The following is a 15,996-nucleotide window of genomic DNA, read 5'->3' as shown; positions in this document are numbered from 1 at the left end:
TGAATTTTAGAAATAAAATACAAGTTTCTTCTTATTTATTCATAATTACATAAACACTTGGCCCCTTTAACATTTTAATGTCTCAGTGGCAGCTAACAATGCTTCATACAGACATATAGAGAAAACATCTTGTACGTTGTAATAGATTTAAGAACCCCAATGTGGAAACTTTGAATGAACCACTAAATCTAAAAAAGAAACTGCTTTATATAAAAGTACTACGATCATGGAAAAATATACCTATGTAATGATGCCTAAAAAATTCAGTGCAGTCCCTTCAAATTGTTAGCATTGACTTCAGATGGATTTTTTTTAAATATATATATATATATATATATATGTGTGTGTGTGTGTGTGTGTGTGTGTATATGTCCCCATTCACTTTTGGCTTTGTGAATGGATTTTAGTATTTTAGATATAATGGTCCTTTCACTTATCCACAGATAATAAAGTATGCATTCGAATTTTAGAAACATGACAGAAAGCATCATAGCTGGGAAGACACAGCCTTTTAAATCCTGTTATAGGGACATCAACATTTGGTTATATCTTAAACTTGAATGGGTACAATACTTGGGAGAGTGTCATGATGCATTGTTCTGGCAATCTGTGGAACTCCCAGCTTACTTAAAGGGAAACTCCAGTGGAAACATTTTTTTTTCCAAATCAACTGGTGCCAGAAAGTTAAACATATTTGTAAATTACTTCTATTTAACAATCTTAACCCTTCTAGTACTTATCAGCTGCTGTATACTACAGATATACTACAGAGAAATTTGGGAAGTTATTTTCTGTCTGACCACAGTGCTCACTGCTGACACCTCTGTCCGTGTCAGGAACTGTCCAGAGCAGGAGAGATTTTCTATGGGGATTTGCTTTTACTCTGGACAGTTCCTGACAATGACAGAGGTGTTAGCAGAGAGCACTGTTGTCAGACAGAAAATAAATTCACAAATGTCTCTGTTTATATAGCAGCAAATAACTACTGGAAGGATTAAGACTTTTTAATAGAAGTAATTTACAAATCTGTTTAACTTTCTAGCACCAGTTGATTTGAAAACATTTGTTTTCTACTTGTTTCCACCGGAGTTTCCCTTTAATTAATGCAATTCTCCCACAAGTCTCTACATTCAGTGGGTTACTTTACGGCTGGCTTCACACAAGCATTTTACTGGCATGTATATGTGTTTGTATTACGGTTGCTATAAGTCTGATGACCCAAACTAACATGCAATATAATAGATATATTTTAGGCATAATGCATCATGAAGTATATGAATAAACGACTGTCATGAAAAAAATCCACTTACATAATGCACTGCAAATCTATATTAACAGAAAATGACAAGCTATGAAAGAGTTCACTTATAAACAATATAAAAAAATTGCATTTTTAGAGTACAGATCATTGAAAATAATGAATTCTGTAGCTGCTTCCCGTCTAGTCCTGTATACTGCATTCTGGTCCTGTAAGATGACCGAATGTCGATATGTCCCCATTGGCAGAATAGGTTTTTGTCCTAAGCAGCTGTGCTTGGTCCATAGTACAGCTCAAGTTACTGGATCTGAATGGCTTCATGTGCTTCAATGTGCATTTCTGGCTGTAGGGCAGACTGCAGAGGTTCCACTGCCTGAAAAACAACAAGCCCCCCGCCCACAAATATAATCAATAAAATATAATTCCGCCTCAGTATAGGGTATATAAAATGAATGACACAGGACAAGTGTAAAACAGAGCCTTTACAAACATAACGGTGAAGTACAACAGAGCTTTAGTGCAGTAGTTGTTCACTAAGGTGCAAAACAATATCACATTAGTCATTACTCACTGGATGATATTTACATATACTTTGGTGACAAGTTTTAGAAGAAAGGTGCCTTCTTTGTGGTTTTACCAATATATGAGACATCATAAAAAGTTATAATTCTACAATAATTATACACAAGTTCAATTAATTAAAACGATTAAAACTCTTTTGTTATTCTGAGATGTCCTGTCAGGTCCAGGGCATGTGAACACCCCCTATGATTTACTGACTAGTTCCAGAGACTGCTGCTATTTTGAATAGGTGATGGCACTGGGTGATAACGGGTGAGGCGTTCTGATAGCAGGAAGTCCACAGTATAAGCTCATAATAAAAGCTCGTGTGCAGATTGACCTCTCGAGACAATCATCATGGGATACACCTGCTCTTCAATTTCAAAAGTAGTAATATAGTGGACAGAATTCTACAAGAACCCTTGGCACTCTTTGGATTTAACAATCTAACAACATAATATTAGTTTGAACAAGGACTAAGGGGGAGATTTATCAATATGTGTCTGCCACTTCACAGCCTTTTTTTATTTAGCTGTTTTTTTTTTTTGGCGTTTTGATAAACTTTGCACAAATGAAAAAAAAACTCAGAACTTGCTGTAGGATGTCATTTCTCTAAGGTAAGGCAGAACTGGTATGAATTTCCAATTTTTTTGAATGTTTGTGCATTAATTTTGAGCCTTTTAAAAAGAAAGATGCAGTTAATAAATCTCCCCACTGCACAGTCAAGAATGAAGCACTGCATTTTACAGTCACTTTTGCCAAGGTTGTCTATTCTGAAATTGCACAAAATCTTTGCGCAAAAGCTTTGCACAAAAACTAACTGCGCAAAAATTTCAGCCAATAAAATGTCAGGAAGGCAATGGTAAATCTCCCCCTAAAAGTGTCTGACAGAGTCAAACTTAGTGCTGGGATTTGTGTAGACTATTGGAGGATGTTTGCGTTTACATGAATTTAGGGTGTTGTGAATGAGCCCGCATTTGCAGAGCCCCGCTTGTCCTCAGTGGAAGAGCCCCGCTTGTCCTCAGTGTACAGAGCCCTGCTTGTCCTCAGTGTACAGAGCCCTGCTTGTCCTCAGTGTACAGAGCCCTGCTTGTCCTCAGTGTAGGGAGCCCTGCTTGTCCTCAGTGTACAGAGCCCTGCTTGTCCTCAGTGTACAGAGCCCTGCTTGTCCTCAGTGTACAGGGCACAGCTTGTCCTCAGTGTACAGAGCCCAGCTTGTCCTCAGTGTACAGAGCCCCACTTGTCCTCAGTGTACAGAGCCCCGCTTGTCCTCAGTGTACAGAGCCCCGCTTGTCCTCAGCGTACAGAGCCCCGCTTGTCCTCAGTGTGCAGAGCCCTGCTTGTCCTCAGTGTGCAGAGCCCTGCTTGTCCTCAGTGTGCATAGCCCCGCTTGTCCTCAGTGTGCATAGCCCCGCTTGTCCTCAGTGTACAGAGCCCAGCTTGTCCTCAGTGTACAGAGCCCAGCTTGTCCTCAGTGTACAGAGCCCCGCTTGTCCTCAGTGTACAGAGCCCCGCTTGTCCTCAGTGTACAGAGCCCCGCTTGTCCTCAGTGTACAGAGCCCCGCTTGTCCTCAGTGTACAGAGCCCCGCTTGTCCTCAGTGTACAGAGCCCCGCTTGTCCTCAGTGTACAGAGCCCCGCTTGTCCTCAGTGTGCAGAGCCCTGCTTGTCCTCAGTGTACAGAACCCTGCTTTTCCTGAGAGTACAGAGCCTCGCTTGTCCTCAGTGTACAGGGCCCTGCTTGTCCTCAGTGTGCAGAGCCCTGCTTGTCCTCAGTGTACAGAGCCCCGCTTGTCCTCAGTGTACAGAGGCCCGCTTGTCCTCAGTGTACAGAGCCCTGCTTGTCCTCAGTGTGCAGAGCCCTGCTTGTCCTCAGTGTACAGAGCCCTGCTTGTCCTCAGTGTACAGAGCGCTGTGGGATATGCGAGTGAGCACAGCGCTCCCGCCTGTCTGATTGACAGGCAGTAAGCTGTGCTGGTCACGTGCTCAGCCAGAGGTCTGCGATTTAGGACTCACTGCCAGGCCAGCGTAAGTCCGAAATCAACAGAAATGCTTGCGGCCAGGGACTCCTAGGGAGACCCCTTGTGGACAGATTTTCAAACACAAAATACATATAAAAAGTCAAAATATTTAATTAAAATCAATTAGAAAGCAGTTTAATACTGAATCAACTATGACATACTAAAACATTTTTTTTTATGAATCCAAATCCGAATATTGCCGCGATTCGATCGCACGAATTACTTCATTAAACTCCATTTAGTGCGGTCCAGGCTTTAGCTGCATCTAAAATGGCGGATCCACATGTGAGGACATGGGGCAAGGAACTCTGGGAAGGCAGCAAGGCGGAATGACCCTGAATCACATGCAGCATGCAGCCTATCACCAGCCAGCCACCCCTATGATCTCACAGCCCTATATATTCGGCAGCTATCTTGCGACTTTATTTCAGAGAAAGCGTTTTACTGCAGGGAGAGATAGAGCATTGTGTGCATTGCACAGAAAAACAGCTTTACAACAGCGATTCACCACAAGCCCATATCACTGCATAAAAGCATTGACAGAGAGAGAGAGAGAGAGAGTATACTTTTGGGTGTAATACACAGCGACTCCACTGCTGCATTGGGGTGTACCGCAACTCTAAAACTTACTTAAAGGGGCCGGTCAGGCAGAGCAGTGAAAGCCATTGTCACCTGCTAATAGTGTCTAATAGTACTGTACTGGGCTCTACTTCACAGCGATTCTGTACAACAACTGTAAAGCTTACAGGGGCCAGTTAAGGTGAGCACGAAAAGCCATAGTCACCTGATTACAGTGCCTAATACAGGGTAAGTAGCGAAGCTTATATTCCTCTCATAAGTGTAACCTGTGGGTACATTGGTGGTGTATGTTTTTTTTCCTGAAAAACTGATTTTGGCCTAGTTACTGTGAAAGGCCAGCCAAAGCTACACCCTTGTTTCTGTAGCCTTATACAGTTTCAAGCGGAGCGTATTGTCCAGCTCCCATAAGTGTAAACTGTAGAAACACCTACGTGGTGTACATTTTTTTTCCTGAAAAACTAATTTGGCCCTAGTTACTGTGAAAGGCCAGTCAAAGCTACACCCTTGTTTCTGTAGCCTTATACAGTTTTAACCCCTTAAGGACACATGACGTACTGGAACGTCATGTGTCCACTCCCGATCTATAACGCGGGGCCACGGCGTGGCCCCGCGTCATAGCGGTTCGGGCCCGGCCTCTAACAACGGCCGGGACCCGTGGCTAATAGCGCGCGGCATTGATCGCTGTGCCGCGCGCTATTAACCCTTTAGACGCGGCGTTCAAAGTTGAACGCCGCGTCTAAAGTGAAACCGAAAGCATGCCGGCTAGCTCAGTGGGCTGTTCGGGATAGCCGCGGTGAAATCGCGGCATCCCGAACAGCTGACAGGACAGCGGGAGGGCCCCTACCTGCCTCCTCGCTGTCCGATCGCCGAATGACAGCTCAGTGCCTGAGATCCAGGCATGAGCAGTCATGCGGCAGAATCATCGATCACTGGTTTCTTATGAGAAACCAGTGATCAATGTAAAAGATCAGTGTGTGCAGTGTTATAGGTCCCTATGGGAGCTATAACACTGCAAAAAAAAAGTGCAAAAAAAAAGTGAATAAACATCATTTAACCCCTTCCCTATTAAAAGTTTGAATCACCCCCCTTTTCCCATAAAAGAAAAAACACAGTGTAAATAAAAATAAAAATAAACATAAATGGTATCGCCGCGTGCGAAAATGTCCGAATTATAAAAATATATCGTTAATTAAACCGCACGGTCAATGGCGTGCGCGCAAAAAAATTCCAAAGTCCAAAATAGTGCATTTTTGGTCACTTTTTATATAATGAAAAAATGAATAAAAAGCGATCAATAAGTCCTATCAATGCAAAAATGGTACAGTTAAAAACTTCAGATCACGGCGCAAAAAATGAGCCCTCATACCGCCCCATACACGGAAAAATAAAAAAGTTATAGGGGTCAGAAGATGACAATTTTAAACGTATAAATTTTTCTGCATGAAGTTATGATTTTTTCCAGAAGTGCGACAAATTCAAACCTGTATAAGTAGGGTATCATTTTAATCATATGGACCTACAGAATAAAGGTAAGGTGTCATTTTTACCGAAAAATGTACTACGTAGAAACGGAAGCCCCCAAAAGTTACAAAATGGCGTTTTTTTTTCAATTTTGTCTCACAATGATTTTTTTTCCCGTTTCACTGTAGATTTTTGGGCACAATGACTGACGTCATTACAAAGTAGAATTGGTGGTGCAAAAAATAAGCCATCATATGGATTTTTAGGTGCAAAATTGAAAGAGTTATGATTTTTTAAAGGCAAGGAGCAAAAAACGAAAATGCAAAAACGGAAAAAACCCCGGTCCTTAAGGGGTTAAGCTGAGCGTATTGTCCACCTCCCATAAATGTAAACTGTAGAAACACCTACGTGGTGTACATTTTTTTCACTGAAAAACTAATTTGGCCCTAGTTACTGTGAAAGGCCAGCCAAAGCTACACCCTTGTTTCTGTAGCCTTATTTTAGGCAGAGCATATTTTTCCAGCTCTCATAAGTGTAAAGTGCAGGTACACCTACATGGTGTCCTTTATATATTTTCCTGTTAAACTAATTTGGGCCTAGTTATTGTGAAAGCCGAGCCAAAGCTACACACTTGTTTCTGTAGTCTAATACAGTTTTAAGGGTAGTGGAGCGTATTGTCCTCCTCTCATAAGTGAAACACATACGCACTCAGCTGGTGTATAAGTATGGCAGAGAAGTGCCAGGACATGCACAGAGGAGTGGCAGAGGCCTAAATTCATCAGGCAGAGGTCGCAGCAGACTTAGGGCGAGTGGCAGCAGGAGTCGCAGCGAGGGGCCTGAGCTCCCGGAATCCACTAGCGGTCGTGTCTCGATCAGCAACTCATCTGCCGTCATCAATTGGTTAACTCGGTCATCCACTTTATCACAAGTGACATCTGACACCCCCAGTCAACAGTCGGTGGGTTCCTCAGACACAACCCTCAGTTGGCATGGCCCGGGACCAGTCCCTGTCCTCCCATTGCCTCTGTCCAATGTTGTTCCCTCCCCCACAGAAGTATTGTATGCTGTGGGTTCAGCTACACTATTTAGTGAGCACGATCTACTAGAGGAGAGTCAGCAGCTACTGCCCCGCCAAGAAGTGGAGGAGACATCCGCCGCTTCCTCCGTTAGGCGGGCAAGTCGTGATGAGGAGAGTGGGGTGGGAGGTGGTGTTGCAAGTGTTCAGGCTCCCGAAGCAGACACTGTTGAGGAACCTGAGGACATCAGTAATGTGCAGACACAACTCGATTATGATGAAGCCGATCGCACTTGGGAGCTGGGTGCAGAAGGGGCTTCATCATCATCAGGAGAAGAGGGTTGTAGGTTGCCCATGAGGCAGCAGCCAAGCCAACAAGGTGGTAGCATGGTAGCAGTCAGCATGGTGGCAGAAGTGAGAAGTCTGGAGCCAAATGTACCAGGGGTAGACCACCTGCTTTGCAGCAGCCCACCTTCCCAGGAGGTAGTAGAACAGGGGTTTCTGGAGTAGGTGGCAATAGCAGTCAATCAGTGCGGACAGTTGGGGGGAAAATCAGCTACTCGACGGTGTGGCAGTTTTTCATCAAGCATCCGGAGGATGTTAACCTGGCCACATGCAAGATGTGTTGTCGGAAGGTGAAGTGAAGTGTGGGCAGGGTCCCAATGTTGGCACCACAGCCCTGCGTCAACATATGTAGCGTCACCATAAAGCGGCCAGGGAGAACTGTGGCTCCAATGTGCTCCAATGTGGTGGCACGCTGCTCCCTGTTTCAGCCAGCCAAGGCTCCCCAACCTCAGCTGAAGGCAGCTGTCTGTCATACCCATCTTCTGTTGCTCCAGATGCTCCTCCTACTTTGAGTCAGTCATTCCGCCAGCAATCCATCAGCAAAGCCATGTCCAAGACACAACAGTATGCACCCACTCATCCTACGACGCAGAAGCTGAATGTGCTCCTGTCCAAGTTGCTGGTGCTGCAGTCCCTATGTTTTCAAGGGGTGCACCTTTCAGAGAACTGATGGCTCGTGCAGAGCTGAGGTGAAGAGTCCCAAACCGTCATTTCTTTGCGAAAAAAGCAGTACCAGCCCTGCACAATTTTGTGGAACAGAAGGTGGGCCAGTCCTTGAGCCTGTCGGTGTGTACCCAAGTGCATGGCAGCGCCGACGTGTGGAGCTGTAACTACAGTCAGGGACTATACATGTCCTTTACGGCCCACTGGGTAAATGTGGTTCCTGCACAGCCACAACAGCAACTTGGACAGGTCACGCTGCTTCCGCCTCCACGCTCTCAGGCCGTTGGTCCTGTGAGTGTGCGACTCTGCCTCCTCATCCTCCATTGTGTCCTCAGCCTCACTGCACGGACAAGTCTCAGTGCCCCTCCAGCATACCATGTGTGCAAGGCACAGCCATGTCACGCCATTCTTCACATGGTTTGCCTTGGCAAACGGAGTCACACTGCTAAAAGTCATTCATCAAGAAATCGAATCATTGCTTAGTCCATGACAACTTGAAATGGGAACCATGTTGGCCGACAATGGGAGAAACATCTTGTCTGCGCTGCGTCACGGAAGCCTTAGCCATTCGCCCTGCATGGCACAAGGGTTCAATCTGGTTGTCAAGCGGTTTCTGAAGTGTTCCCCCCAACTGCAAGACATTCTTACAATGGGAAGTAAACTTTGCATGCACTTCAGCCACTCGTACACCGCAAAGCACACCCTCCTTGAACTGCAGTGTCAGAACGGCATTCCCCAACTGATTTGCAATGTTTCCACACATTGGAATTCCACCCTCCATATGTTGGACCAACTATACGAACAGAGAAAAGCTATCACCGATTTCTTGATGATCAAAGGATAGGGGAACTCCCCTGTGTAGCTTCAATGTCAACCAGTGGCAGCTCATACGTGGCACCTGCCGTTTGCTCAGGCCCTTTGAGGAAGCCACATTAGTGGCCAGGATTACGGGATGAATGACGTCATTCCATTGCTTCATTTTCTACAACACATGTTGGAAACGATGGCTGGTCAGGGCACTGGAGACATGGCGCCTACATCTCATGGCCACAGTGAAGCACAGTTTAGGTTTCAGGAAATGGGTGGGTTTTATAGTCAACTGACACGAAAGGAGGAGCCAGAGCAGCCAGAGGAGCAAAAGGGTTATGAGGAAGACGAGACAGAGGACCCAGACACACTGTGGCAGTATGCAGTATAGATGGAGGCAGAGAGTCCCTCCAAGTCACTTGCACAAATGGCACGATGCATGCTCAATTGCTTGCGTACTGACCGCCGAATTGTCACCATTCGGCAGCGGGATGACTTCTGGCTCTTCACCTTATTGGACCCTCACTACCGGCGCAAAATGAGAGCCTTTTTTTTACACCCACTGAGAGGGAGGACAAACTGATCTACTACAGAGACATCCTACATAGTCAGTTGGGCGATGCCTATGTGCGTCATCGTCCTTCCTCTCGCAGGTCTGACTCGGGGGGTCCTCTGCGCTCACCTTCCACTGCCATGGCTGATGGGGAGGGGTGGGGTGGCAGGAGCAGTACCAGCTCCATCAGCAGCAGCCTGAGTCTACAGTCGCTGATGAGTAGCTTTCTTCACCAGCATAGTGAAGCAACTCATCAGCAGCAGGTAGACCTGGAGAAGGACCTGAACCAGCAGGTGGTGGCATACCTTGACATGACCCTGTCAACACACTTTGAAGAATCGATGGACTTCTGGGCAGCCAAACTTGATTTGTGGCCGCAACTTGCAGAGTTTGCCCTGGAAAAGCTGTCCTGCCCAGCCAGTAGTGTGCCATCAGAGCCAGTGTTTAGTGCAGCGGGGGCCATAGTAACCCTAAGGAGAACTCGTCTGTCCACGAAAAATGTGGAGAGACTGACCTTTGTGAAGATGAAACAGGCATGGATCAGCCAGGATTTCCACCCATCAATGCCTGATGCATCAGAGTAGATTGACCATGGTGCCACACCAACACTTCACAAATATGGATGATGCAAAACATATTTAGAAATACCTCCGGATCAGACAAAAAGTAAGTATTGAGGATATGCATTACGTAAAACGTAACTTTTCTTAGCATAAAATATATGGACTCCAATTTTTTTTATATCAAAGAAAAGTAAAGGTGTGCAAAAACACCATGTGGCACCTACACCACCAAGTATTGATATGATGCAAAGACCTCTAAAAGGTGAAAGGGAACAATGTATGGCAACTGTAACTGATGGGGATAAAAACTTCCCCTGTAAGGCCCTACTCTCGCATTATTAATTCCCTTCTTGGCAAGTGTTACTTGCCCTAAAAAGGGCGGCCCCACACTGGAACTTCTCCCTATTTCCACCTACAAACACTGCCATTTCCCAGGGTTTTTAGGTAGAAATAGGGAGAGTTTCCTGTGTAGGGCCGCCCATTTTAGGGCAAGTAAAACTTGCCAAGAAGGGAATTAATAGGGCGAGAGTAGGGCCTTACAGGGGAAGTTTTTACCCCCACCTGCTACAATGGACAATATATCCACCTTTTCGAGGAAAGTGTTACTCGTCTTAAAAAGGGCGGCCCCAAACAGGAATCAATCCCTATTTCCAACTAAAAACCCTGAGAAATGGCAGTGTTTATAAGTGGAAATAGGGAGAGGTTCCTGTGTGGGGCAGCCCTTTTTAGGGCAAGTAACACTTGCCAAGAAGGGAATTAATAATGCGAGAGTAGGGCCTTACAGGTGAAATTTTTACCCCCATCAGTTACAATGGACCATATGTTGCTCCCTTATACCTTTTAAAGGTCTTTGCATCACATCAATACTTGGTGGTGTAGGTGGCACATGGCGTTTTTTGCACACCTCTCCTTTTCTAAGATGTAAAAAACTGGGTCCATATATTTTATCCTATGAAAAGTTTTAGCTAATGCATATACTCAATACTTACTTGTGGTCTGATGCTGAGGAATTTCTATGGACCATGCTTGGTTCCCTTCCATCTTTTAGAGGTCTTTGCATCACATAAATACTTGGTGGTGTAGGTGGCACATTGTGTTTTTGCACACCTTTCCTTTAAAAAATAAATAAATAAATAAATAAAAAAGTTAAGTTTTAAATTTTTTTTAATAAAAGTTACGTTTTACGTAATGCATATCCTCAATACTTACTTGTGTACACTAACACTTTTACAAAAGAGACCATTTTCTTCTGCCTACCTGCCTCAGCTATTATTCTGATCCCACACATCTGATACCAAGTTCACCTTTTTTCACCCCCCCTTCGTCACCAGGTACTGGTATTGCCACCCACCGCCCCACTCTGTTACCGGGTCACTTTTAGGACTCCTGATGCTGCTGATGCAACCTCCAGGCTCTCATTCTGCCACCATATGTTCTCCTCATGCTGATGCTACCTCCAGGCTGTCTCATTCTGCCACCATATATTCTCCTCATGCTGATGCCAGCTCCAGGCTGTCTCATACTGCCACCATATGTTCCTCTCATGCTGATGCCAGCTCCAGGGTGTCTCATTCTGCCACCATATATTCTCCTCATGCTGATGCCAGCTCCAGGCTGTCTCATACTGCCACCATATGTTCCTCTCATGCTGATGCCAGCTCCAGGGTGTCTCATCCTGCCACCATATGTTCTCCTCATGCTGATGCCAGCTCCAGGCTGTCTCATTCTGCCACCATATGTTCTCCTCATGCTGCCGCCACCTCCACGCTGTGTCATTCAGCTACTATATGGTCTCCTCATGCTTCTGCCACCTCCAGACTGTGTCATTTAGCTACTATATGGTCTTCTCATGCTTCTGCCACCTCCAGGCTATGTCATTCAGCCACTATATGGTCTCCTCATTCTGCCCCCACCTCCAGGCTGTGTCATTCTGCCGCCATATGGTCTCCTCATACTGATGCCACCACCAGACTCTGTCAATGTGCCGCTCTGCGACAGTGATGTCGCAAAGAGGGAGGCTCAGGGTTGACAAAAATGTGACTTGCAGAAAACACTGTGAAGTTAAATTCACACACGGCAGTATTGTATCAGATACGTTTGCAACTGAAAATCAGCTCCGTCCATATGAATGGGGTTGTTTTGGAGGCAAGCTCATTGATTTCTGTAAGCCCAATTCAGATAAATGAAACAGCAGTAAGACATTTTTGCAACAAATCTGCAGTGTTTGAATTCACTCTAAAAGTAACTGCTCACAAGAGGAATCTCAAGAAAAGATGCGCTGTGTTTTCCTGTTCTTATCATTATTGAGCACATTTATCTCTTCAAACTGACTAGTGCCCTAACAACAGAATTTGGGTTTTCTGGCACCTGGTATTTTCTTAGTGCTGGACAATACCTGGGATCCTCTTTGGAGATATTTATTTGAATACTGTAGTGAATGCTCTTGTCCAATGAGATAGGACTCCCCTCATTAGCTTACATACATCAGCCACCACAATGTTTTAGGGGGTTTTAGAGTAATGTCTAAAGTGATTTTATTAACCTTTTGTATTTCGTGAATGGCCCCAACGTGTAAACTACCATGCTGGAAGACGAGCTTTGCAGTCTGTTACAATGGGGGAGATTTATCAAAACCTGTCCAGAGGAAAAGTTGCTTAGTTGCCCATAGCATTCAATCAGATTGCTTCTTTTATTTTTTTGCAGACTTTTTCAAAAATGAAAGAAGCCATCTGATTGATTGCTATGGGCAACTTTTCCACTGGACAGGTTTTGATAAATGTCCCCCATTGTAACAGACTGCAAAGCTCGTCTTCCAGCATGGTAGTTTTTACATTAGGGCCATTCACGTAATACAAAAGGTTAATAAAATTTCAAAATCATGTGTGTTTAAAAATGTGTCTAGTATAAACAGATACCACTGTAATCATGTACCAAGGGTGAGGCTGAATCAATTGCCCAGTTATACTATACTCCTCCAGAGATACATTAAACTTTTTTTTTTTTTTTATAAAGAAGTTCGGGGATGTGGAATACCTATCACCCGACGCCCGGGACATGCAGTTCCGGGCGCCGGGCAGGTGAATTTTTCCTGCCCTTAGCCCGGTTTTGGGCAAGCAGGGCCGGACCTAACAAGCACAGCGGCGCTCAGCGCTCTGTATGGAGCGGGCTCCCGACTCCAGTCCGCTCCATAGTCTGCAGCCCCCGGCTGTTTTCAGCAGCTGTATGGATTGGGCTCTGGACTCGTGCACGCTCCATACTCTGCAGTCCCCGGCTGTTTGCTGTTCGGCGATCGCCGTGGCTGGCTATTAACCCTTTAGATCACCACTGTCAAAGCTGACAGCGGCGTCTAAAGGGACATGTGAATGCTCCTTGGTGGGCTATTGGGGTGGATCGCTGGCTTGGCTAGGCTCTATCAATGGATCCCAGATCAATGGCATTCAATAGAACTCTATTGATCTGTATGAGGAATCTTATGATTCCTCCTAAAACTCTAATAAAGTGTTAAAAACAAAAACAAATGTTAATAAAAGTTTAAAAGACACACATTAACCCCTTCCATTTTAATAGTTCAAATCACCCCCTTTTCCTATATAAAAACATGTAAACATAATAATAAACATATTTAGTATCGCTGCCTGCATACTTGTACGAACTATTAAAATATAATGTTATGTATCCCATTTAGAGATGAGCGAACTTACAGTAAATTTGATTCATCACGAACTTCTCGGCTCGGCAGTTGATGACTTATCCTGCATAAATTAGTTCAGCTTTCAGGTGCTCCGGTGGGCTGGAAAAGGTGGATACAGTCCTAGGAAAGAGTCTCCTAGGACTGTATCCACCTTTTCCAGCCCATGGGAGCACCTGAAAGCTGAACTAATTTAGGCAGGATAAGTCATCAACTGCTGAGCCGAGAAGTTCGTGACGAATCGAATTTACTGTAAGTTCGCTCATCTCTAATCCCATACATAAATGAAAAAAAAAAAAAAAAACACAGAATTGAAATTTTTATAATATCCCAGAAAAAAAGTTAAAAAGCAATTAAAAAGTCAGATGAATACCAAAATGATACCGATACAAAAAAAATTGACTATGGCGCAAAAAAATTAGCCCTCAAACAGCCTGGTATGCAGAAAATTTTAGTCCTGTGGACAAGTAGTTTTTTTTATTAAATTTCCACACTCCTGAAGTCATTTCATGCATATTTCATACATCATTGACAGTTACCTGAGCTGTTGCTGAGGATTCACTAACTGGTGCAAGTTGAACATACTGGACCTGGATATCATTGGCCTGAAGGGGGGAGCCATCGACTACACCAGACGTTGGGTCAGCAGAGGCAACAGCAATAAGTTGTGCTCCTTGGAGAACCTGAAACAAAAGAAAAATCTCAAAATAATGGTGTCAGATATTACTGCAGATCATGTTTATTGGATGGGCTGTTAAGTGTTTGTTTGGTTATTGATTTTATAACCTTCCAGAATATTTAAGTCCTGTCTGCTGATTTACTCCATCGCTGAAGAGGCAAAGCAGGAATTTGGGAGAGGCTCCAAAAAACTATTGTATACTCAATGCCAGCCAAGCAAGCATACCGCAGTAATGATTACAGGGGTGGAATTCCGGAGTAGACAACCACTGAGCTTTCCGAAATGGCCAGGAAACATTGAGTGGCATGTATAAACAGAGCTGCTGCAAAAGACCGCCAAAGCATGACCCTTGCAGCTCCATCTGATGAAAATACTATTACTTTGATTACTTCTTTCAACTGATGAAAATTATAGAAACACAAAGAAACACAGAATGTGTCTACCCAATATTCTGAATACTATCTATAGTCCCTGGCCCTATCTTATATGAAGGATAGCCTTATGCCTATTCTTATCTAATATAAAGGATGATCTTACGCCGAATCCTATCTTATATAAAGGATCGCCTTATGCCTGTCCCATGCTTGCTTAAAGGGGTACTCCCATGGAAAACTTTTTTTTTTTTTTTATCAACTGGTGCCAGAAAGTTAAACAGATTTGTAAATTTATATATAAAATATATAAAAACCAGTCCTCTAAAGCACTAGGGGTATGGAAAAAGAAGAAAATGAGTGAATAGAATGTGGATCCAATTGTTTGAAAATAAAATTGTGTTTATTATGTAGAACAATATAATATACAGCCAATCACCTAGCAGGGTCCTGGAAGGTGAAAAGCAATAAAATGTTTAAATATTAATAAAAAATATAGCACAAAAATACAAAAGATAAATTAATATCCGCTGCAAAGATAAAAAGTCTCTTTTCAATGATCACAAGTCTCCTTGAGAAGAAATAGAAGCAGAATCCATCAATGCTGTATGCTAAATATCACAAATATAGCGCGGATTTTTGGTCACTGAAGAAAAAGCCCGGGGCTTTGAAACACGTCTGAACTTGTCTAAAGCACAAAGATATTAAGTGTATATCACTTTAAAAGAACCTATCCGCTCAATTACCAACTTGCAACCGCTGGATGCCTGCGGTATCGGGACCACCATTACGCGCGCACTGCTAGCGCATCATTGGTACACGCACCTGTTGTCGGTTATTCACTCGCCGCCCCGGACGGCAGAGCTCCTGGACACTACTCCGTTAGGCCGGACGCCTCTCCGTGCCAGCCCAGGACATTCGGAGCCCCCGGAGAGCCACTCACCCCGACCGGAATACAGACAGGCACTGTATCCATCGCGGCCGTTGAGGAGGGTGAGCGGTGCTGTACACCGCGATACATTCGCTACAATTATACTTACCGATTCAGCTTACTTGCTACTGTATCCAAGACCACAACACTGTTGCAAGACTTATAATTGATTTACCCCTGATAAGTGATACTATTGAGTTTCTGCAAGACTATACGATACTTGTGACACTTCCGGCATCCGCGCTTTATTTGTGATATTTAGCATACAGCATTGATGGATTCTGCTTCTATTTCTTCTCAAGGAGACTTGTGATAATTGAAAAGAGACTTTTTATCTTTGCAGCGGATATTAATTTATCTTTTGTATTTTTGTGCTATATTTTTTATTAATATTTTAACATTTTATTGCCTTTCACCTTCCAGGACCCTGCTAGGTGATTGGCTGTATATTATATTGTTCTACATAATAAACACAATTTTATTTTCACTAAAACAATTGGAT

General features: G+C 44.0%; 1 protein-coding gene across 6 annotated transcripts in view; it reads right to left on the bottom strand.

Annotated features, from left to right (window-relative positions):
- Positions 1-1,015: 1,015 nt before the first annotated feature.
- BANP (BTG3 associated nuclear protein) overlaps positions 1,016-15,996 on the bottom strand; it is a 710,387-nt gene continuing 695,406 nt past the window's right edge. For 5 of the 6 annotated variants that reach the window (XM_056525545.1, XM_056525548.1, XM_056525550.1 and 2 more), the window contains 2 exons: positions 14,053-14,196; positions 1,016-1,631 (listed from right to left, as the gene is read on the bottom strand). In XM_056525545.1, coding sequence (XP_056381520.1) covers positions 1,557-1,631; positions 14,053-14,196 — 219 coding nt within the window. In that variant the 3' untranslated portion in view covers positions 1,016-1,556. Of the gene's footprint in view, positions 1,632-14,052; positions 14,197-15,996 lie in introns of those variants that run through there. The other variant, XR_008845087.1, reaches the window with a different exon arrangement.

The sequence above is a fragment of the Hyla sarda genome, chromosome 6 (genome assembly GCF_029499605.1).
Source record: "Hyla sarda isolate aHylSar1 chromosome 6, aHylSar1.hap1, whole genome shotgun sequence".
NCBI classification, from domain to species: domain Eukaryota; kingdom Metazoa; phylum Chordata; class Amphibia; order Anura; family Hylidae; genus Hyla; species Hyla sarda.
This window is presented reverse-complemented; position numbering and strand designations above follow the sequence as displayed.